General features: G+C 34.6%; 1 protein-coding gene across 1 annotated transcript in view; it reads right to left on the bottom strand.

Annotated features, from left to right (window-relative positions):
• The window catches only part of CRPPA (CDP-L-ribitol pyrophosphorylase A), a 107,978-nt gene that overhangs the window by 65,185 nt on the left and 16,439 nt on the right, over positions 1-26,354 (bottom strand). Inside the window, exons 3-5 of the mRNA XM_042889042.1 lie at positions 18,197-18,346; positions 7,371-7,475; positions 934-979 (exon numbers count right to left, since the gene is read on the bottom strand). Of these exons, the coding sequence (XP_042744976.1) occupies positions 934-979; positions 7,371-7,475; positions 18,197-18,346 (301 nt within the window). The remainder of the gene's footprint in view (positions 1-933; positions 980-7,370; positions 7,476-18,196; positions 18,347-26,354) is intronic.

The following is a 26,354-nucleotide window of genomic DNA, read 5'->3' as shown; positions in this document are numbered from 1 at the left end:
TTTTAGCTTGTTTGCACTGGCAGAGCTGTGCTCAGCATGTACTGCTTTACTTAAGCCGGTAGCTAAACTTACATCAGTTATTTTAACAATACTCAATCCATCAGTTACTCACCATACTCCTTTCTCTGGAGAAATATTTTTAACCAGAAGTCCCCTTTTCTTTATTAGTTTTTGGGTATTTATTCTTCAGTTCACAACAAAAAGTCAAGTAAGAGTCACCTGAATCAGCGTCTCTCAGTTTAAAATAACCACTGTGTTCACTGTGAAGTACTTACAACTTCATCCTTTCTAGAGTGTGTTAAACCTAGATTTTAGGCTGCTATTAAACCACTGTATCAGCACAGGAAAAGGTTAAAATCCAGTCAAAGTGTGTATATAGACATGTACGTCTGCATATATATACACACATACACACTTTTAAAAAATACATATTTATTGTAAGTGAATACGTACATGATGTATCTACAATAGAAATATATTTATATATATTTTTATTGTATATGTAATGTAACTATATCCACTTGCTGGAATATCTCAAGATCATATAGTTGCTATGAGAAAACAGTAAAAGAAATCCTGAAGAGTTAACAGATGTTTTAGTCTACTACTTAGAACGATGGAATATATTCAGAATTGAACTAGAATTAGAAAACAAATATTTGTTTAATACTTATAAAGTCTTTCAAAATTAATCTTATTTGCTATGTACGCAGCTTTTTTATAAGATTCTCTGTTCTAAGAGTAGTAAATAATAAAGGTCAAAAATGCATAATTTAAAATATCCCTGAAAACTAGGTAAAACAAGTTGCCTAAGCACATTTTACTCATCTTAAAACTTTTCTTAAAGACATTTAAAACAACAGTGTACAAAAAAAAAAAACTACAACAGACCCAGGAATATGCAAATTGGCAGCAATAAGGACAAATACGTACCCTTAATAATTGATTCAGCTGCATACAGATCCCTCTTGTAGGTCACCTAAAGGACAGACAAACCTCATTAGATTTAACACAGCAGGAAGGAATGCAAAACCAATAAAACAATGCCTTGAAGGCAATTCTTTACGTTTGAAATACCAAATGTAAAGAAATGATATTGTCAATTTCTTAATTATGATAAAATATTACTGGCAAGTCATGAGAACAGAAGTTGCAGGTACTATTGGAGACCTGAAACATTTTTAAAAATACTCAGACCTGATTAGCAATCATTTGAAAATACACCTACTTTTAACCCTTTAACAAATCATTGAAGTATGATATTGCACCAATTTTCATACATTCTTCATAATTCCTTACAAAAACATATTTTTAATCTGCAATTTCATCACGAAAGAGATTCATGTTGAAAGGACTTGTGAAGATTAAAAACCATCCAGGTAGAAGCCTAGTTATTTCTTTTACTGATATGGGTGATTTTCTTCAGCACTGTAAAATTATTACTACTAATGAGAGTCTTGTTTCTTATTTCCATATTCAGAGCTGACACAAGGTATTTTTGTCCACAATAAAAGCTTGCTAGCTACTGTTAACCCTAAAGCACTTTCAAAGTCTCTACCTTCCTAGAACAATTCTACAGGTGTGGCCTAAGGTTCGGGGGGTTTTTTGTGTGTGTTTTTGTATTTGGTTGAAATGAAATGCATGCCTTTTGCTTACGTTAGTTTACCAAATAATTCTTAGGCTACTTTTCATACTTTGCTTCTGATCAATTATCTTTTTACTTGCAACTCCATAAAACTTTGTGTCCTTTGCAAAAAAAAAAAAAAAAAAAAAAAGTATAGGTAAAAATGTATCAGATCAATATTGTGGAGTGCAACAGCTTCTGCATGTGGTGAAAACTACAGAAAACTATCAGTTATCTAACTTTTAATCTATTTAATGACTAAAACAGTTACAGTCATCTTTTATTTTTAATTAAGATGCCATGTAGCAGAAGTGAAACTGCTGCCAATGGAGTACTACATCAACACTAACATCTTATGAGCCAAGACTATAATCTTGTAAAACAGGCTTGGAATCAATTTCACAAAATAAATACGTTCCACGTTGGTTATATTAATTATATTAGTCCACTAACTCTTTGATAATCAAATTCTGCCTGTAGCAGCATACTCCTAAAACTGCTGATCAACACCAAATTTACATACTTTAAGTACTCAGATACTACATTTTCATGCGACAACATTAATTTTCATACAGTCCACTCAAACATCCAGCATTTCAAGACATTTTTAATACATTTGTCGTAGAACAGAAAATTACTGTATCGAATATTAACACAAATAACTCACCAACACAGAATATGAAACCAACACCTGCTAATTCCCCAAAGGCAGACTAGTCTTAATTAGTAAACACCTCTCTACCATTTTGTATTATAAACAAACTATTGCATCTACTTTATGAAATCCATTCATATATGCTATATTTGAAAAAGCTCAGAATTGCTGGAGAGGTGCTTGTTTGTTTTTTGATTCTGTGATACTAATAATTCTACCAGAGTACTGTCATTTCAAGAAAACAACAAATACGCACAGAAACAATCTTCTCCAACAGCTTTGAGTTATTTAATGCTACAGTTTGTGCACCTAATACAGGAAGGCTGATCCAACAGTAGGGCTCCTATTTTATTGTGTTGGCCCATGACTTACGGCAGCAGAGGTTGAACCTTCCTCTAATAATCCATTACATCTTGTCACTGCGCAACAGATGGCAGCACAGGGGCAGTCTTGACAAAATAGCACCTGAGATGGGCATGCATAAGAAGCAAAGCTGCATCACTGAATTCCTCCATGAGGAAAAAATGGCAGTTGATATTCACTGACACTTGCTGAACATTTATGGAAACAGCGAATGTGAGCACAGTAAGGTAGTGGGGTGATGCGTTCCAGCAGTGGGAACAAAGATGTGAAAGACAGCCATATTCCAAACAGCCATATACAGCTATCATATCACGAAATAAAGTGCAATTCGATCAGCTCATCTTTGAGAATCAGCAGATTACAACCAGAGAACCATGTACAGAGATGAATACTGGCTTCAATGCACTGAAAACAATGGCAGCAACATTGGAATATCACAATGTTTGCACCAGCTGGGTCCCATGATGCTTGCACAGGAACAGAAGATCATATACAAGTTTGTCAGAACCAACTGAATACAAGGCTGAAGGTGACAGTTTCCTGAGATGAATCCTTACCAGTGATGAGGCATGGTGGCATCACTATGAGCCAGCATGGAGTGATTATTCTGGATTTCCTAGAACCCAGACAAACCATCAAATCTGACCACTACATTGCAACACTGATTGAACTGAAGGCTCAAACTTCCAGTGTCAGGACTGAGAAGGCGACAACCTTTCTCTTGCAACACAATACTGCCAGGCCCCATGCCAGTTTGAAGACTGTGAAACACACTAACAATCTTGGACGGATTGTCCTACCACATCCCCTTGTATACTCTGGATTTGGAGCATTCTGACTTCCTCTATTTAGACCAATGAAAGATGGATTGTGTGGACAACATTTTCCTAGCAATGACACCATCATAGCAGGTGTGAGATGGCGGATCAAACAGAAATAAATAGGAACCTTCGAACAAACAAAATTCTTCTAAATACCATGTGTGTACTTAAAAGATACTAGGTCCATGCAGAATGAAAATTTTTATAACACTTGGAATACACAAACTGTTCTCTACCTGCTAACTGACTGCAGGTTTCCTGTTACACATACTCTGAAACCTCAAAAGATGTTTGAAGTATTACTATTTCAGTTCTCATCTATCTGGATGGAATATCCTTTTTCCTCTCACTGAAGAAAAGACAACCGGCCATACGAACAACACCAGTTCTTGGCATATACCATATTGTGCATCTCAGTGTTGAAAATCTTCACAGAAAACAAACAACGACATATTATAAGTCACGTAGTTATAAAAGCTATGGAATGACAATCTCGCTTCTGAAGCGTGGTCAGTAATAAACAGCTCCTAACTATTTCATAGGCAGACATAAATTGAGAAAACTGGCAGTCTTCTGAATTTCATCAAACTTTACAAACTGAGAAGTGTTCCCCTCTTTAATGCAACTGCCTCACATCAAACGCTGGCATAGAATGGCTAAACAGCATGGTATAGAGCAACCAACACAAGTGTGCTATTCAAACAGGAAGGAGCCATATGTCTCCGTAGCTTCTAAAATTTATGTGCATTTGCTGCAGAAAATTTATTTTACAAATCTCATCATTTTTATGACTTTAAGGCTCTGACAAACTTTACAGGTGTCACTGACACTTTAATACAATAGTAGGGAACAGAATGTTAGTATGTATAAGTACTTTAAAGATATGGCACCAGTATACTTACATATACATATGTGTTGCACCATGTGCAACACAGAATTTGCACATAAATGGGAGCTGCTGTCATTGTCATGCACTACACACTTCTGTCAACACTGAAATTCTTTTTATCTGGTCTACAATATTTTCATCTTTTTGGGCAGAATCTCTTCCTCCATGATATTCTCAGGTATGTCACTAGCTAACAAACTTCTCTGTCCAAAATCTGCATGGAGTATATTAGGAGTCCAATCAACTGGGCTGTAATAAAGTAGATAGAACATAAATGGAATTAATTATTTCCCTGTACTTGGTACTGTTGGAAAGACACCTGAGTGCTGTTCCCAGTTTTGAACTGTTCAGTATCAAGCACTGGCAAAGCGGAGCAGAAGAGGGCTGCAAAGAACTTGGCTTGTTCAATCCATAGGACAGAAGGTTCAATGTAGGGATGGGTCACATTACTGGTTATATAGTAAACTAAGCTTTTCTTGCAGGTTTTTCCTGTTCTCCTCTCATCCTTTCCCACTGCAAAAGGCAGCAAGGAAAACGCTGATCAGATCTTACGGAAATACAAGTCTGTATGTAAGGACGGATAATCACAGGAATTGTTTTTCCAGAGATTACATGAAATTTCTATTCTTGGATAGACTGAAAATTCACAGGGACAAAGCTCACCCTGCACAGCCAAATTAATCTAACTAACCTGGCCCCTAGATGACATCCAGCTACTTCTTTCAATCTTAATTATTCTGTAAGCCTAGTTCATAAGACTGCATGCTATCTACTGGGCACTAATAGCATCTACAGATAATAAAGAATCATAAAATCATAGAATGGCCTCAGTTGAAAAAGACCTTAACAATCATCTAGTTTCAACCTCTCTGTTGCGGGCAGGGAATCAAAACATTACAAAGAATGAACTGAACATTATGGATCTATTTTGTTATCATAAGCATTATGATACTGCATGGCAGAATTTGTCCTTTAGAAGACTGAAAAGGAAGGCAGACAATCTGTTTCAGAAAGATTATCTCCACAGAAAAAATCCTGAAAGACTTTTAGGCAACCAGTGTGTAAGTAAATTTTGCTGCTAAATGGCACAGGAAATTTGCAGTGCAGATTCAGGAAATTACCTTTCAGTTTAAGATTTATGTTCATATTATTAGAAATCATGTCCCAGTGGAGAAAATTTACTGTCAGAGACAGATGGAGTGATTTGAGCTGCTTCCAGATCCCTCAACACGGTAACGAGAAAAAAAAAAAAAAGAAAAAAAGGAACACTTACTAATTGCATGACACAACAGCTAATGGATTACAATCCAAAACAATTAAATGATAGATTTACTTAAAAACTACAGAGATATATTGTTTGGCACCTGAATACACACTTGTTTTGTCTGTTGTTAGGAACCCGTAGATGGTCAGACCTTGATATTTACAAAAAACAAAAAAATAACAGCTTGTTTGAAGAGGTCTTAAACTCTCCAGGGTTTTTGAATGTAGTGAAATGTTCAAAAATCAAACTGTTTCTAGCCAGGTATTTGACATCAGAGAACAAGAAATGTTTTCATAGAAAAAGCAGAGGAAAATAGGAAAAGTATTTAGAGGAAGCAGGGGAAAGTTAATTTCATAAAACAATGTTCTTAATTTTATAGATACACATACAGAGTTTAACAGATTCTCAAACTATTCAAGTGCCTAGCTTGTTTTTCTAGTTCCAGATACACTCTGTCTTCATTAATTATCTCAGATAACATCTGCCCAAGTCTATCTACAATGATGAGCCCAAAACAGCTCATGATAATCCAAAACCAAAATGAACTTAGTAGGAATCTCAAAGTTATTATTAGCACAATCTATGGTATATGAAAACAGCCTTGAGAGGCAAGACAATGTGGATCAGTAACTGATATTTTGACAATTACCAGAAATTTTAATAATATTAATAGCTAATAATACATTATTTCAAAAATATCATTTTTTCCATAAAGTTCCAGTATAATTTATCCTCGATAGTGATTATTTTATGGAAAAAGAAATGACAGCACGTTAAATAGACAAATCACAAAACCAAATTCATCCAACAGGTAACACCAGAGGCGGTAACATAATCCAACTCATGGCCAGAAGACTAAGTAAAGCAACAGAGTTCTTTCAACTCTATATTCTGTAAAACTAGCTTTATTTCTTTCCATAAGCTAGTATATGATACCAGAGTTTGGGACAGTTGCTCTTCTTTTTGCATCTTGAAACTTAAGTAAGCATGTGAAAGCTGCTACCAGAAACTTAATCCATGCTTTTAGGAATTAACTCTTGTGACATGGCCTACAACCACATAGATGGATTTAAGAGAATATTAATTCCATAATCATTATCAGCTACTGGCTGAAGCACTCATTAAAAAAAATCCACTGTTCTCTCAATATACTAAATTTCAGAATAGACTCCATATTTCTACTTGAAAATAGTTCTCCAAAGAGTAGCTATTACTCTTTTCATTACAACAACATGAAAGTTCTGAGTTTACAATACTGGAAGCAGTCAAAAATAACTGTAATCAGAACTCTTCAAAGTATCTTGCAAATCCAGTTTCCATTCCCCTGTTCTGAAAGATTATTATAGACTATTATATTTCTTATTACCTGGTTTAGCACTGAATGTTGCAAAGGCTGACAATCTCCATCATCAATGCTCTGATATTTTTAAATTGATTTCCAAAATTCAAGACAGTAAGACTACTACCAATCTGTATGAAGAACGCTTATCAAAGGATAAACATATGAGGAACCTTTATTTCACAAGGTTTTGAAAGTGTAGGTTTTATTTATTTGAATATTCATAAAAAGAAAATTGACCTCTTAATTGTCAGAGAACATTCTTTTATTTTCAAAATTGTGAAATTTAGGAGACAAAAGTATAATTATTACACTTCACACACACTTGAATTTTCACGAGTATAGGAAATCTGAAATGTTGCCTTTATTAATTTCAACAAATGTATAAGAAAATAGAAATGTTTACGCTCTTTACCTTCCAAAGGTCAGCTGTTCCTTCAACAAGCTTAGCATTTGTTTTACAGTATTTCAGAGCCAGATGCAAACATTCTGTTCCATAATCCAGATCATAATCTGTGCACTGTTAGAATTTAAAAGAACATTTTATTAGCCTTAAAGAAATTGTGGGTTTTTTTTGTTTTTTTTTTTTTTTTGTAATAAAAGTAATAAAACGTTTTTCTCAGCAGTCCAGTCCATTTACCAAATCTCAGTCTTTTTTTCCCCAGGCTGAACAGACCCAGGTTATTCAGCCTTTCCATGAGAGATACTCCAGGCCCTTTAAGTAGTACCACTACTTCCTTTTCCAAATTATTTATGAATAAAATGAACAGCACAGTGCCCAGCACAACTTCTCAAAAATTCAGTGGCTATTTCTTCCTACTAAACTTGGTCATGTATTATGTCTTGTTTCTTATCTTAAGAAATCATTTACTCAAATAAATCCTTCCCTCTTATTCTCCATACATTCAGCTTCATTATCAAGCCCTGGTAAAACATTTTAATACATAAGCACCGTCAGTAACTCAGTATCCTCCAGGATTCCAAGTTGTTAAGAATGAAATGGTATAACTGAGTTAAAGAAGACTGAAATAAGGGTGTGATAAACACAACTCACCTCTTCTTCTTAAATTTGCTCAATACGTTTTTAATAAAAATGAGAGATAAAAATTTAGTTTCTATTCTTGTTTTATAACATAGTAGTGAAATTCAAGGAATTAACCAACATTATACATCCAAATTTTATTATTATAATGCAGAGAAGTCTTTGAAAAATCATAGTTGTCACTTCTGCATTATTTAAATTAGTAATTTCTGTCATTCTGGATCGCTGCCATCAATGCAATCAAATGAGGATCCTTTTATACAATAAATTTTGGAAAAAAAGTAGTTCAGCTGTTATAATCCTCTATTGAGGTTGTTAAGAGATTTCAGTACCAAATAAAAATTTTAAAAAACGAAGTAATCTTGAAAAGGAAACTTATTTTAGAACACTGAAGGAAAAAGTGAAACAAAAAGATTTCTACATTATGCAGAAACTATTTGTATTCTTTAAATACTCAAGGGTTCTTTTATGTTTTTTGTTTTTTTCTTTTTAAGGAAAATTTTAAGGTAAAATGAAAAATATTTTCTACTGAAGTGAATAACATAAAGAATGTTTTTCCCTTGCCTTATAGTTGAAGAAAGTTTCAGAAAAGCTGTTTGTCTTTGAAATAAATTAATGTTAATTTTAATTAAGTTACATTTTTAAAAATATATGAATTACCAAGACTAGGCTAAGCAATTCCGACTTATTTGCAAAATATTAATTACACATAATTAGTCGGGAGTGGAAAATATCCATAAATGAGATTAAACATTGTAAGGATATTGCTGTCTTCAAGGAAAGAAATACGACAGAAGGCAAAGTAATAATTAAAAACATATTTCACTAACACTTGTACATCGTGACATTTACTACTCTAATTATCAGTAATTGTTTAAACCTAAACATATTTCTAAAATGTACTCTCCTGCAAGTTAATATACTGATGTAAGTGGAGAAAAATGAAGTACAACTATCAACTCAAGACCAGCTTAATTTATATTTTACCCATACGTGTGTTCTCCACACATGAAACTTAAATCCATATTTAAGATGCACAACTTGAAAGTTTCTATACTGCTCTAAGAAATTCAGTTACTGAATTTAAGTGTTGTCAGGGAGTGTCCATAGTAAAGAATAATAGAATATCTAAGAGGAAAATTTTTTACTGACTTAGGCATGCAAAAATTAGCAAACTAAATCTGTTTTTATTTCATTGTATATCCAGAGCTAACTTACACTGCAATCACTTCTTTGAAAATACTACTATTCCTAAACTGTCATTTTAACTGAAAAGCTTTGTTAAGAAGTTAGACACAGTGCAGTTAACCATACTTGTCATGTACACATAGCTTTGTGAAACAATGAACATAGTTTAAGCTTCTGACCACAAATTCGAAATGGTGAAAACAGATGGAAATATTGGCACAAATCATATACACAAAGGAAAAAAAACAGATTAACTGAGCTCTGTAAATGTCACAGAATGAAATATGTTATTTAAAAATGCTTTTGATCTGTTGAATATTCAAAGGCATTCTAATAGGTAATTTGGGGGACATTCTTTTTTGTGGATGCTTTTTTTCCCAAGGAAAGATGTCTGAATAAAGTGCACAGCAGAGACTGAGATCTAGATTTCCACATGACATCAATTTTTCCTACCTCCAATCCCCACAGTGATTCCAAAATATTTTGATAAATAGTATGACTTCCTAAGAATGGAGCTACCCTGTGGTTTCTGATCGTAAAACACAGAACATAACCTTAGAGGAGAGAGCACTGTCTGGGAGGCACTGAAAGTCCACAACCTAACTTGTTTCCAATATGAAAATTGGAACAGTTAAAATCACAAAGAAGCAGTATTTACAATAAAAAAAAATACTTAACTGTTTAAATTATGATTATTTTACTGAGTACTTAACTGATTTTGGATACATGAGATCTGATAACCATAAAGCAGAACTAAAACAGATGCAATACAATTTTTCATTACAGCCTTGTCATTTTCTTACTATTTCATAATTCTTGAGTTGTAATATGCTTACAAAATAAGGGAACAAAATTAATAATCTTCATGTATTAACTGAAAGAAAATCTTCAGACTCGCTCCTTTACATACGTGGCCTTAAAGTGCATAAAAAATTGGTCTTTCTTCCGTAAGCGGTGGCTGTATCATCTTTGGTACTTCCCTCTTCAGCAGCAGTTAGTATCCCTACGTTATAAACTGACTGCTATTTAATGTCAAGCACGTTTAGTAAGTTTACACACTTGTGGAATCTGAACTTCTGTTTCTATTTTTAATACACTTCCCATGTTCGTTGCCTTGGAATGCAGAAATTGCTGAATTTAAACAGTCAACTGCATATACTATACACAAGAACTAAACAAGAATGAAAGCAGCAAAGATAAGGAAACAGGTGAAAAAATGGAAGGAAAAGTGCAATAAGTGCACTAAAAGTGTGCAATAAAATTGAGTTGAAATAAGCTTATTCCTGAAAGATTTCCTACTGAAATTAATTATTAGAATTGCTGCTCCATACATCCAGAAGAATCAGTGACAAGAAAAACAACACAGTAATATACTCCAGTACAAAATTATGCAAACCTGTTTAAGTACAGATCTGCAAACCTACATCCCAGCGCTCCTCACTGCAGTAACTGCAAGTACCCTCTCCAAACATGGAGAAAGTGAAATCCAAAGTGAAATCATGCACAAGGGCACTAGCTGAAGTACATTTGCGGTGATAGCAGTCAGGACTCTAGGCATACTTTGGAGGCCTGTATCTAGCGGAGTTCCCCAGGGGTTGGTGATGGTCTTGCTCAACATCTTTATCAGTGACCCTAATGAGGGGATAGTTTCCACCCTCAGCAAGTTTGCTGATGATACATAGCTGGGAGGAATGGCTGACACACCAGAAGGCTGTGCTGCCATTCAGTGAAAGCTGGACAGGCAGAGAGTTGGGTGATGAACCAGATGAGGTTTAACAAAAGCAAGGGTAGAGTTACAGATTATTTAGGCTACTCTAAGAAAATGTAAAGACATGATGATTCAGAGTCTCATAATTAAGGAATTTTTAAATAGATATCCAATTCTAAAATTAAGTAATCAACAACAGAATTTGATCAGGCTTAAAAACCAAAGTGAGTCAAACTCCAACTTAGGAAAAGTACATCCTTTATTATTAAATAATTGGAACAGAGAAGAATATTCAGTCTTAAAATAATTTACTTAGAGAATCACATCTTGAAGTTATGCATGATAATATATAGTCCTTTTCCTTGCCTTTGGATATACAAAATTGTCAGTAGTTGAGATGAAAAGTTCTAACATCACTGCATTGTATTCTTCTTAGCTTTCTGAAGAGTGGATCACAATTCAGATGGGTGGTCTTCTGCCTGCTAGATAATAGATACAGTGATTCTCATTCAGTATTAGGCATTTTCTGAGTCTGCACCAAATGGATGATTCTTACAGATACAGTGTATTTATCAGAGCAAATACGATAACACTTTAAGTAACATTCACAAACCAGTTTAATATCCAATTTTAATAATGTCTGTATGTCTCCACCAAGTTATATCTTTCACTACTACTAAGATGCCAGATTTCACCTAGGCTGTGGCAGCTTTGCACTGCTGAAAAGTTCTGAGCTTTGAGATTCTAAAGGATGAGGACTGCCATAAAATGGAAGCAATTATACCATTAGCAAGTTTTTTTTTTTTTTTTCTTTAAGCAAGGCATTAGAATTTCTCTAAGCATTCCTGTGGCAGAAATTAATTAGGGCAAGGTGGGGATTCATACAACATCCTGGCTCTACCATTATGCCAAAGAACTAATCAAGTACAGAACTATCTAAGCTAGCATGGTTTTCTCAACAGACCACCAATCTAGCTGCAGGTTTTGAATAGATGAATGCTCTGTTGAACAAAATTCATGAATTACATTTAACCTGAAAATAACTGAGTGGGTTTTATGGATAGGAAAATGGGAAAAAAGAAAATACTTCCTATAAATCTCATAACCAAGCTGTTGGGATAAGATGATATAAGATGATAATATATAAAAATATAAAAATATTAATAATATATATTTATATATATATATAATATAAAAATATATAAAAATAATAACACATGTCATATATTTGGAAAGCCTGAACATAAAATGTAGCTAAGCAACGTAGGTGAGCAAGCTTGAAGAATGAGGTAAAATATTTTCCCAACAAAGCACACTTAATGAAAGACGCCTGGCTTTCTTAGAAAACGATGAAGGCCAAGACAGAATCCTTTAGAGGTTATAATAGAATCTACATATCTTACCTACTTACTGCCATTTGTTTCTAACAATTGTGATCTATTTTTCAGTGCCTTTCTATTACAAAAGCAAAACACTTCTAACCCAAATCACCAATTCATCACCGACTGGTAAAGATTTCACATCATGTAAAGATTTATGTATCTTTTTTCCTCTGAGTAGGCAACAACTTCAACACCTTGGTAAACACAATGTTTAACGTCTGCTCAACGTTAAGAAAGTTCTGATGCCCTGAAGATTCAGGTATCTTTAGTCTTAAGAGAGAGGTGTTATTTGTTTTGTGGTTTTTTTGTTTGGTTTGGCTTTTTTTTTTTTTTTTTTTTTTTTTTTTAAGGATTTCAGTGTTCAACTGAAATGGCCAAATTCTGCCTCACTTGCATTTTGACCTTTTAGTCCTTCTGCTGAGTCTGACCCTTTCTCTCAAAGTTACCAAGGCTTTAGTTAACAATCTGTCTGCTACTGTTCATTTAATCGTATGTTGCTTCTGGCAATGTTAATTTGAATGACATTGATTTCTTTAACAAAGAATGAACCCACAGGAAAATCCCCAAATCAGTCTAGACATTTTGCCTCGAAGGACTCGCCTGACCTATGCCAAAATATTACTAAGCTGCTACAGCTGACTCCACTTCCCCTCTACAGAGGATACTGAAACGTTTCACACATGTTTGAAGAAGAATCCCAGGGATCTTGTACTCTTTTAAAAAGCACTTGAGAAGTTTACAAAATCCACATGGAATACACTCCCTGTTATTTACATACAGAGAAGACAATGCTTTGAGCAAATACTTCTACAATGGGCCTAACAATAGCCAACTTTCTTATTCTGACAAAGTGCTCCTTGAACATTCTCAGAAGTTTGTTAGACAAGAAAAATTTCATGACTTCTGAAAAACATGAAGTCTTTTACTTCTACTGAGGATTTGTTTGGACAGCTTGCAGAATCTCTCTTCTTACCATAGTCCCATCTTGAAATGATTTTCTGGGAGTGGAAGAACATCTGCCTCCCAGAATTTAGCATCAAAGTATTTCCATGCCTCTACTTGACACACTATTATTTTGTATCTTGACATTACTATGCTTACACATAGCAGTTCTCTCCTATGCAGGCAGATGCATAAGCATAGGCGACTCCCCTCACAAGCATATGCAACTGCTTATTATCCAAGAATTGTGTAAAGCTGGCTACAAACAGATGTATTAATGCAGCATCAGTCCAAAAAGTACAACTCTACCTAGTCTCTGCAGAAGTTAGATAGAAACTCTAAGGTTTCATCTTCCTTGTGGTACTTTCTGAAAGGTACTTTAGATAAGCAGGAAAAAAAAAAAAATCTCTAAACACCCTGAAGTTTAGCCTCTTTTAAGGAATATTCCTGCTTTCTCTTCTTTTTTATTATTTCAGCATCATTGCCTTGAGTAGCTGAATATAAACTTTATAATCTACAGGTCTACTGTCAACAGGTTAATTAACTGCACATACCCATCACTGATGCTGACAATTCACTAACAATATATCATCCTCCCTAGGCTTTCAGTTACATCTTCAACACAGAAGCTACTCAGGGTCTTCTACATACCCTTCTTCTGCTTCCATTTTCAACTGTTCCTCTGCAAGATCAGGAAGTTGTTCCTCCTATCTTCCTTACACTTTAAGATACATCATGATTTCTTGAAAACCTCAGCTATTCCATACCACGGCTGCCTTCATACACTAACGCGACATCACATAACAAGATGCTTTGTACTGAAGACAAAGGATACCAGTGCATTCCACAGTATGTCAGAAATAGGTATTAGAGAAATCACTCTTGGCCCACACTGACTAAAGAAAAAAGAGGTAGTCTACCCGGCTTCCTGATACTCTAATTTCTCATCTGATACTGCTCCAGGGAAACGTTTGACTTCTAGTAAGTTTTCCCTTCACCCTACTCGTCTTCCCAGGCTTACAAGATCCAACCCTGCATTTGCCAATGTTTTATATAAAAAGATGAAACTACATTACGAAAAAAAAAAAAAAAAAAAAAAAAAAAGACTGGTCTAAAGAATTCAGCCTTTATTTCTTTTATTTGGAAAGAATGGATTTTCAACTAGCACTTAAACTATACTGACATTCCCAGGGGCTGATAAGAATAGGTAAAAATGTTCCCAAAGAAGAGGAATTTAATTCTTGGTAGTTAAAAAAAAAAAAAAACCAAAAACAGAGAGAGAGAAAACCAACTGGCTGGTTTTTGTACTGGGTAGCTAGGTGTGATTTTACAACCCATCCACAAGTTTCACTAATTATTAGGGACTTGCATTTTTTTTTTTTTTTTTTTTTTATACAGAATACTTCAACTAATTCTCTACTAACATTTCCTGAAGGATAGCAATACAGTTCATTACATCTTACAAGAAAGAAGAAATCACAAATCAAGAACAAATACCAGAAGTAGGACAACAGTATGTTAAATTTATTCCCTTAACATATGTATATCACAAACAGCACAGTACTTCATAAGGATTTGAGCTCAGGAAGCATATACATGATAAATAACATCATAAGCATATGTAATTCATCGATCTCTCTCTTCAGAACCATTTCAATGCCAAAATCTAAAGTCCCATTACAATGCAGAGGCATCAGAATACTCCAATGTATCAGAAGTAAACAGCCATTTTCCCATGATTCGTGTAAGCAACAGAACAGAGACTTGCAACAGAAAGTGTTAGGCAGCATTAAATCTATCCATCAAAATCCACTTATACCTGTTCATTTTATTATAACTAAGTGCTCCATCTAATAACACAAAACTCACAGTGGAATCGTAGTCACAGTAATGAGGCCTTTTAAGATCAAGACACCATTTTAGCTCCACCGTTTATTTTGAGTTTCAATATTGGTTTTAAATGTTTTATAGTGCACCACTTACATGTCAGACATGCAACTAAAGACAGTGGCACACTCTAATAAGCTCTGTCATTAAAAATGGAAGTGCATGCAATTTCTGTGCAGTTAAATTTAAAAGGCTCCAAAAGCAATAGTATAAGTTTCAAAGTTAATACCCATGATGTCAGAAGTCTTGACGATTGTCAGAATTAGATTAGAAAGCAGTATATACCTGAGCACAAAAGATCTCTTTGGAATAGGTACATTTTTTAGGCTACACAAAAGATGTAAAACAGTGAAAAATAAGCTGAGATTCAGCAATAATGCAATGCAACGCACACAAAAAAAATACACATACAAATAACTTGGCTGAATGCCCTTAAAAACCTGTGTTCATTTTTTGGCACCACAGGTAAAGCAAATTCACTGTAATATATATATATATATATATATATATATATATATATATGTATGTATGTATACACACACATTTTATATTTTACTTACATATAAAATATTTTATATATAAATATTTTTATATAATTTTTTTAAGAAATACTGAAATAAATCTTTGGCATCTGTTACATCTATTTCAACTAACTTTATGTACAAGGTATGTATCTCTTCCCAAATCACTGCCTTTTTAATCAACCAAGAAATGGAAAAAAATATTCCAAAGTTGTGATTTTTAATTTTTAAAAAATAAGAACATACAACAGTAGAAAGGTATACCAGACTGATCTGCTCAGATCTGTGCCAAACAAAAAAAATCAAGAAGGACTGTAAATGGGAAGCCTGCAACAGTGAGAGAACTGGCAATTAATTGAATGTTGTAGCTTAGTGGCTAAGATTCCCAGAGAACTTAAATTCATGAAAAAGAACAAATCTGGAAGCAAATTCTCTAAATCTTCTTATTCATACCAGTTGATGTATTTAAACAGAAAGAATTCAGAAGTGGTATTCCATATCATCCTCAAATGCAGTGTTACTTGAAGAAAAAATTGAAATGGATGTCTTTCTAAGAAATGCATGTTTGACTGCTGCTTTTCCCCCACTGCTGTTGCATAAAGGTCACATCTGTATAAAATGCATGGGATCGTGGTCACAAATTAAATGATCCAAACTGAATTATTCCATTCCCAGCTGTGAGGAGCTGTGAGTCCTGTGAGGGACAATACGGATAGCAACATTATACTTTTTATTTATCCATACAACTCTTTTACTATATCATTGTGGGAACTAATTATGGATATACTAATAGCTACAAAGCACCATAAGCTGCACCCATTCCTACAGAAATCTGTCCTATAGTAGCTTTAATAAGTTCTTAAGGACAGCGATTATCTTTTTTTTTTTTGTTTGTAGCAGAACAATAAGGTTTTAATCCTTGAGTTGGACAGCTAGGCACCATTGAAACATAAATAATTAGCAAACAATATGAGTTGAGAGGTTTAGCGAAGTGTTATCCTTCCCAGAGCTCCAAGGCACAGAGCATTTTAATGACCAGAATTTAGCCAACGCAAAGGGAATCGAGGACAAGGAACCATAGCCTTGGTTGCTTGCTAACAACTTTGGTGGCTTGTCCTTGAAAGAGCAAGGATACAAAAAAGAGAACTGATGGAATTAATATGTGAGAAGACAGCACTATTCAGAGGAGCATAGGGATTGCAAATATAGTTGCCTTTTGAGTGAGGCATTGAGAAGCAAAAACTTCTTATGTATTTGCCAGCTCTTCTGTATCTGCAAACTAAGAGCAAACAGTAGGAAAAAATAGAGGGTTTTTTTTTTTTTTTTGAGCAAAGACAAACAAGAAAGGAATGGTTGTATAACCAATATTCACTGTTGTCTCTTGATATACGTTCTATTTAACACTGCTCGCTACTTTCAAGCTGGAGACTTTCATTTAGAAGCCATGTACACCAAGAACATCTCCCTGTCTCACATTAGAAGCAAAACAGCTGGAGGTAGTCCAATCATTTGAATAGTTCTTCATCTTGGACAACACTCCATCTTCAGCATTTAAGAATAGCTTCAGGTGTCGCACAATCAGGGTATGACACAGAAGTTCTGCAAATATTTCAAAGTATTCTTCATTGCTCGTCCATGCATTCATTCTGTTCTTGGTGACTTCAAAGCTGTGTACTCTCTGAAGGTGACTATCAATAATTTGGTCATGTTTACTCTAAAAATGAAAGACTGATGGGAAGCATAACTGTCAGCATTAGCAGAGTGAAAAATAATTCCTTCTAAGAGACAAATGAAGAAATGCTCTGCTTCCAGTCAATCTGGAAAATACCTGGAGGACAGGCAATTTCCACAAGGTGATGAATGAAAAGGAAGTAGAATGCTGAGACGAAAGCCTGGAGTGTTTCCAGTAAACTGTGAATGCAGGGTGTGGCAAATGAAAGCACTCTTCAAGGGGAATAAATGCAAAAAAGCCAGCGTTTATTACATGACCCACAAAATTTTTCTTAAGTGAAGATGAAGTTAACATACTGTATTAGAAAAATAATGAATAATTACAACAATGTAAAATATTATTTTCACTAATTGAAATACATATGATCATTTATTATAATGTAAGCAATAAAAAAACACTTCAACCATTTTCAAGGTATACAAAGGTAATATTATCCAAAATATTTTAAAATCACTAGGATCTTATCATATTCTTACCTAATGCCATCACTACACTATGTAAACAAAGATCTATTTGAAACTCTTTCAATAAAACATACCTAATAAATACCCAACTTTAAGCACATTAGCATCCTCATTTAAGTAATCAAATGTGCAACAAAAACCTAATCAGTCTTTCTGGGACTTTAGACCCTTCACCTACCACCCTGTAGTTTTTAGTTCAATACTGCAAAACACTTAAGTATGATAATGATAAAGTACTGTCACCAAAAACACCACAGATAAACAATACAAATACAATTTGATGTGATCAAAACAGATGCTGAATCACTTTTTTTGGTTTGTTTTTAAACGCTACAATAAAGGTAAAACGTCTAGTAAGAAAACTTAAAATCTTACCTGTTGGTATGCTTGATAGATTATGTCAAATAAAAAAGCCTGAGGCATTTCACTTGCTCTGTACTTGGCACGTTCCAATGAGTGGTCTAAACATCCATCTGCAGCAGAGGCAATAACAGTAGAAACTAGAGGACGAATTGCTCCTGCTGCCTACAGAACAAAACACAAAGAAACCTAACTGTTAACACTAATGTATATCAGATAGTCACTGCTAAAGGACAAAAAAAGTCAAAGTTTTAAAAGAAGTTTTCTACTTACATTTCTCATAATACTTAAGTCATACTATTTATTCTATAAGAGGCTTTTCACATCAATACAGCTATGGAGGACCATACTCAGTAGATAATGAGGGCCAATTTTTGAGACACACATGCACAAAAAAAAATTATATATCCTTCAGAAACATCTATTGTAAGCATGTGCAGATTTGAGATGTCCTTTTTTCAGATCTACTTCTACATACATATCAGGTGGTTGCTGTGAGTGTGCACCTGATCTGCTTCAGATTTAAAACAGCAGGAGACACTTGGAAGGCCTTAATCCACAACACCTATTGCTTTAACAGGTATCAGCTGCTCAGATATAAGCTACAAGAAAAAATTCAGATTGAGCTCGTTCCTCCACATTGAATTATTGCCTCCCCACTTCAGTTGCTGGGCATTTGGATTAAGTTATTTTGCTCTGCCATCATGTTTTAATTGGTCACACACAAAAAAAGTTATAAAATTAGAAGGTCATGGGAAAAGAGACATAGCAACATGCTAGCCACAGCTTTTCTGTAATTAGTTACGTCTTCTTTTTTTTCCTGAAACAGTTACCATTCCAGAAAAACAGTTAGAAAAAGGATTTCTTAGGCTGATTCAATATTTTATTACCGTTTTTAATAATCATGTCATGTTGCATTTTAAGCATAAAACAGGCCAACAGAATACAATGTGACTTGCATAACTAAATCTCACAAGTGAAACATGCACTCTGAGGAACAAAAAAACAAACTGCAATTCTAAATAAAATTGAAATACTCAAAAACGATATTCTTAAAAGAACTCTGAAATGTATTGTTTTCTTGACATCTGGTTTATTGCACAATAAAAATTCATCAATGTCTCTATCTTTGTGACAACAATGAACCACATCTCCTGCTTTGCTTAGGCCTAGCTCTTCCAGAAGATTCAGGAAGATCTCACTTCTAATAAATCCAAACATGTCATTTTTTAAAGCCTCCAATTAACTTTCAAATACTTGAGATGCTTTACAAAACTTAAGTTTTAACAAATGGAACTTTTTTAACAATTGCAATTTTGCTTTATGTTACCCCAGAACTGAATCCAATGTGTCAGCGTGAGGGTTTCTCAGCTGCCTTCCATTTGTTTTCTGCCACAGGCCCTCTCAAACCATCCCTGACACTGACTGAAAACATGAAGTTTAATACAAAGAATAAGATTTATGACTAACTTTGTTGTCCTCAGTACTGGCTCACCTACTTGCATCGTCCTTCCTCTTCCTCAGCACACAAGCACGTGGTCCCTCAACCACACACTGTGACCCTCAACCCACACTGCTGAATTTATAATTTCAGTGACACATAGTAGCTGTTCATAAGGCCATTTTCGTAATGGGAGAAAAAAGAGCAGAGCAAGGGAAAATCTAGCTTATGTATGCCTCACATAATTTTCATATGGGACAAGAGAGTTGAGTCCCTGGCACAGGAAGTCCTGCATCTGCAATACTTCTGGCAACATTCACCAGCTGGTATATGCTGACACAGCTGCCAAACCCACCTTGGCTTACACAGGACTCATCACACATATTTCAGGTTCCAAAATTGGCTCTTAGGTATATTCATTCATGGTGAAAGCATAATATTTGGCACTAAAAACAGCAGAATTATGAATTTTGTTCTTATACACAGACCAAAGAGGAACAAAAATTAAAATATATGCAGTATTTCCTTCTGGTCAAATCAAGGGTCCTCGCTACTCAGCACAGAGCCTTTTCTGAATTGTACTCCTAGCATTTTTCTGAATTGTACTCCTAGCATTCCTTCAATGAATGGAACATGGGAAAGGCTGTAGATAACATTTTTCAGAAATCCAAACATCAGAATATATCATAGCCAAGTATTTTTGTACTTGAAGGACATTTTGCCCTTTATAACTGTGGGATCCAAGTGAAGCACAACCATACAGAAGCCTACACCCATTCAGTTACAATACCAAATATTTTATTCTGAGGACTTTCCATGCTGATTTTTCAGTTATAAATCCATAACAGCAGAACTCTTTATGTTAGTAAAAAGAGTATATACACTAAATGTGAATTCTATTTGTTCTCATTTGAGAGGCTCTGACTTGCTATTTATGTCAGGACTGTACAGATACTTGGTGCAGCTCTCAGATAAGGGGTTCAGACATGAATTAAAAAAAAAAAAAAAAACTATTCAAAAAACCCAAACATAACCCAAAAGATCTGGCCTTATTTAAAATTAAAATACTTAATATGGCACGATAGTTTTACATATCTTTTTAAAACTCAGAATTAGCCTACTATAAAACCCTCTGAATCTGAAGGAAGCGTTTGAGTCTTAACACTATCATTACCTTATGTAGAGACGCCATCTTCCAGTTTCTAATCATTGTGACCCAGACCTCAAGTGGATCATACATAAAATGTATTGTACACAGTTCCTAAATATGAAGTGGATAGTTAATGGACAACTAAACAATTTCTTTAAACATCCACTTCACAGCCTTTGAGCCATTCCACTTCAAAGGCAAGTCAAGCACCAGATCTGCCATGAACAGGAAATGCATATACTTCTTCCTTCCTCCATATATTTTGTTATACAGATTTGTTAAAGAATCAAAATATCTGAGTAAGCTCCTGAAGTATCCTTTTGAGCATAAGAGACACTGAAACAAATATTGAGATGCTGAAACAAATACTGCTAGTGGTTAACTTTCCTGAAGACAAAATACTGGGAGGAAAAAAAAAAACAACAACAACAACAACAAATCCACATCCATTTAAACTCAATTATTTCTTTAAAACTACTTTAAAATGTCACAGCATACAAATCTACCAACTTCAGTGAAGGTGACGAAACAGTTTGTCCCAGAAGCAAGCTCTTTCATGCACCTGCTGAAAACTGAACTCATCTTCAGATAGTTTGAGAAACAGGAGTTGTCTCTTATAACTTAAACAGCACAAATGAAAAACATTCATGAACAAGTTCTCCATTTGTATCCAGCTTTTTGCTTAATTACATACAGCGTAACTACATATCACCACAAATTCTTTAAATCTTGATTGTATTTTATAATACCTTATTCTATATATTATATAGATTATAATACCTTATACCTTGTAAAAAGGTATAGAATGAAGGGCATAGTACATTCAGCATTTTCAGTAGATTCAAAGCATAGTAGTCCATCTTTGCACTTTGCAGCAGCACTGTATCCTTCCCATTTTTTTTATCATACTTTTATTCTAAACAGATGATTTAGAAGGATGCAACCAGCAACTATTTATCCAGTGAGATTAGGGATCAGACAATTAAAGGACAGTAAAATCCAAGCAGTATTCATGATACTCTTATTACAAAATAAACTATGAATGTTCAGGCCACAGAAGCCTACACACACAATAGTAACTTAGCTAATACAACACAACTTCTTGAATAGTTATAAAAACTGACAATACTCATGCCACCTAAAAAAAAAAAATCAGAACCCTCTAAAATTTCAAGAAGGCCTGTCTGGGATGGGGCACGTGCAGCTTATAACATGCAAGAAATTGTCCAAGTTACAAATATTCCTGATTTACTGCATTCAATAAAGAGTAACACTCCACATCCAGAATACAGCTTGCCAAGAACAAGTTATCAGAGTCAGAAGCTCCAAAACAGCATGGAAAGCACCACACTCGCATCACTTTTCTATTCCTTTTTGGCAACAAGAGACAAAATAGAACAAGACAAAATAATTCCAAAACTCATTAAGTTAATTATGCGAACTAGGAAGCCAGAAAAACAAAAACCACCTAATGGCACAAAATCCTTACCAAAAAAATATCACAACAGCAAATAATTTTATGTTACAGCAGTGGGGCAACAAAGTCAGACCACAGGTACTGCAGGGTGACATACGCAAAAGAAGAATGCTATGCCTTTGCACACCCCTGTCCCCGGCTGACCCGAAATGTTAATGCTGACCCATAGATTTCACTTACATGACCAATTCAACCCTAAACTTTAAGTGAGAAGGAATCACAGCCTTAGACCTTCAGAAGTTAGTCCAAAATTGTCACTCTCCCAATCCTCCAGCATGATTCCCTTCTACTTCTGAATTACTCTACCACGACTTCTCCATTCATAGCTTCTCTCTCCACTGCAGTTCATTTTTGTCTGCTTTCCTCCTCCCCAGCTGCCTAGTAGTGTAAAAGACATGTACATCCTAGATAGAATTAGATTTAATGTTTTCAAATTGCTTACAAACATACCTGGTATCATATACCTACAAAGCTTACAAGTGCCATCCTTAAAAGAGTATCCCATTCTGATGTTTTTACAGTTTTCCAATGCTCGTATTTCTGAATTCTAATTCTTTAATCAAAGTTGTCATGGCAAACAAAATGGCACTGAACTAAGACTAAATCAAAGGATTTAATCACACTGCCTTACTAAAAATAAATGTCTTGTGTATATACGCTGGACTTAGAAATATGTTTTCATCATTTTAAGGTAGCTGATTTCTATGACACTACACGCTGAAGATTGCAGGGTTAGTCACACTTAGTAGGACAAATATGTGCATTTGGGAATTTCACTAAAGTCAATTATGTAAATGTGAATTTGGTAAGCACACAATTCTATCTTACTCTTCCATAAAGACAAGGTTAGGATTAAAACACTATAACAACATGATAACAACAACAAATAACAATCTATGCAAACTTGTACAAGCCAGGCATCTAATAATTTGAAAATATATCCTGGAGTGTTCCTTATTCAGTGAAAGATTATTTATGTGTTACCAAAATGCGACCATCTCCTTACGAATTCCAGTCTAAATTAGGTAGGTCTGGCTATGAACCAGCAAAAGAAGCTCAGAACAACTATGATTAATTTCATCTCACTTTCTTCCATCAAACCATTTCCACATGTTACTACAGAGCTAGTATTCTTATACACAAATCTAATTACTTGCCATGAAGGGCATTCACAGCCATCTACAATATGAAAAAAAAATCAGAAATAAACAGTATTTGTGATGCATGAAACAGATAGAAACATGCACTTCTATTCAGACATCTGCAGTCAAGCTGATTGTACCTATTGTAATGAACATGCTTCAGCCATCTTCAGTAACTGCCACTCAAATTTGCAGAGTTTCTTAACTAAAAAAAATTACCATTTCAAATTTATCAAACAAAACCTTCAAAGAAAAATAAAGACTCAGTTATAAGATTAAAATATTCCACATATTTAAGTGACCCTTTTCACATTTTTGTACTGTAAAACAGAAGTGGGAAATATCTAATAAAACAAAATCACAGAACTATCTAAAGTTTTTTCCAATGTCCATTCAAAGTAGTTCACAGAAATAAAACACCACATTATTTTTTCCTTATCTACAATTTATATCCAGCTGTTGTCTAGAGCTACGCTTCACCTTCTCTATTACTAAAAGTTGTAATCTATAGGAAAACTTTTGAGTCCACAGCAGAGATGGAAGACAGAATATTTCTTCATATCCACTCTACTTATCCTACCTGACACAAAAATTCTATTTGGATAACAAGGACTGGACAAACTAACGACATAAATGATAAGTTACCAGCCCTATATGGAAGAACAGCTGCAAACTATGGTTTAGCTATACCCATACAGTTTTTGAAAACTTGAACAAGTTTTGTAAAAAGTTTGGAAGTTGGGCTGGTTTGGGCTTGAACAAGACTGCACCCAGTACCCACAGTTCTGAGCCTCATTCTGCACCCAAAACCCACTTAATTGCTGCACAGCAAGACAAGGCAGCAGTCTTGCTGCATGAATTCGATCAAAAAACACACTCCTATTAACATCATATTAGGAAGATCCCCATAAAACAGTACCTCAGCTGCACACTCTTCCTTTAAGTGCAAGATGTGGCATGAAGACAAGACTGTAGTACATCTAAGATGACAGAGTAAAGAATACAAGACCACAAAAAGCACAGAAGTACTCATTATCATTAGGAAACAGAGGTTCAGGGTCTATCACAATAACAAACACACTCAGACTTCACTATGTAAAACAAAAATTTCGTGTGGCAGTTCTGCAGTTGGGACAGGAATTCCATCAACTAGCACAAATCATAATTGTGGTTGCACACCCATTAGAGAGCAACGCTTGCTGGGTTATAAAAGAGCAAGAGTAAATCTTAATTACTTTATTTAGAATTTTATTGAAAAAAAAATTAAAACTGAAGTTACCATGACCACACCATCTCTTTCATTCTCTTTAAGGAGACGTATCCTGAAGTTCTTTCAGTGCAGATAGTATAACCAAACAGACCAATTCCAGTCGCCTCAATGTTTGTACTGGCAGATTTTAATTGCCTAAGGACAGCACTGGTTGAAATGCTAAACAAGCCTGGTGTAACAAAGATACTAAACTTAATCATCAGACAGACGAAAGCTAATTTGAACATGTGTGTTAAACACTATGAAAAGGGCTCATATGCTAAATTTCACTTAATTTCCTTAAAGCCTGTTTATGCAGCTGGCTAGGAATAACAGCAGAACTCACTAAATTTGGAGACGTTAATCTTAAACCAACACCAGGAAGGAAGAAGTTATAATTGTGTTTATTCCTAGCTGCAAAAGATGGGACGTTTAATCGGAAATTTAATATATACTTTAAACCAATGTTAATGAGCTGACACTGTATTGTACATTGAACTGACTTCAAAGAGACAGGATTCCTTAAACAAATGTAATGTATATTTATGACCCTCCTTAAGAAAAAGAAAACATTTCTCCTAATGAGGTCACCTTTATCAGTACGTGTTATCTCAGCAACTGGGAATAGTACATGTTTATCAGGACATGTCGGAGCCACAATTAGATTTAAAAAAAAAAAAAAGAAGATTATTGATAGCTGAAATTGTTCCTCAGGAATTAAGATTGCACATGTTAATTTCCATTCTTTCATATTTAAAGCATTTACTTTTACAAGTGTCAGTAAATATTGCTTTTATCTAATCAACAACATGCTAAATTCCAAACATTATTCTGGAGGAAAAGTAAGATTTCTGAAAGAACATCAAAGAGATTCCCTTCAAAAAGACAGAACAAGGGGAATATCCTACTGAAATTACACCATTTCTTGGAAACAGAAGGATAACCACAGAACTAGTCCAGGAAACTCTGACAGCACATGAAACAGGTCATCTTGACTTTCAGAAAATCTGTTTAATACACAAGGCAGATATTGCCCTTGTATCAACCATCCAGATATTGAACTTGGACAAAAATGCAGCTGGGGACTTCTGGATAAAAACCTCACTATTTGGTGAAAAACAAAAATCTGGAGAGGTGAGCACGCCTAATCCTTATCAGGAGAAATATGGCTGAGAATCTCTTTCAGATTCTGGCACATGTAAGTGGCCAGAATGATCTCTTTTAAAGTGCTTATTTTTATGATGCAAAGAGGACAATTACAGATCATTTAGGCAAGACAGACCCCAAAAGGCTGATAAAATTGATATGCTGATAAAACAGAAGCTCCAATCAGAATACCTCCTAGCAGACAATTCCCAGAACCATCATAAAATAAATACCTGACATTTCCTAACCGTTAATCTAGCTTATGCAGAATGAAAGATAAAAGTGATTTAGAACACTGATTTTATTATTAAATCAACAGAAATACCTCAAACAGTACAGAAACAAACAGAAAGGATCATTATTTAATTATGCCATATAACCATTTGGCTAGTTTTACCCTAAATTTGGTATTTCCTTTTGCTAATCGTAATGCTTGGACTTGGATCTTAGTGGCCTTTTCCAACCTTAATGATTCTATGATATGGCAACTATAGATTTAAACAATGCTGCCACAACATACACTCTTCAAATTCTTCATTTTCAGCACTAGTGAGTGCAATTTACATAT

Source organism: Lagopus leucura, unplaced genomic scaffold, assembly GCF_019238085.1.
Source record: "Lagopus leucura isolate 7727_CA_CO unplaced genomic scaffold, USGS_WTPT01 Super-Scaffold_100157, whole genome shotgun sequence".
In the NCBI taxonomy this organism is placed as follows: domain Eukaryota; kingdom Metazoa; phylum Chordata; class Aves; order Galliformes; family Phasianidae; genus Lagopus; species Lagopus leucura.
Note: the sequence above shows the minus strand (reverse complement) of the source record. Positions and strands in the feature narration are given on the sequence as shown.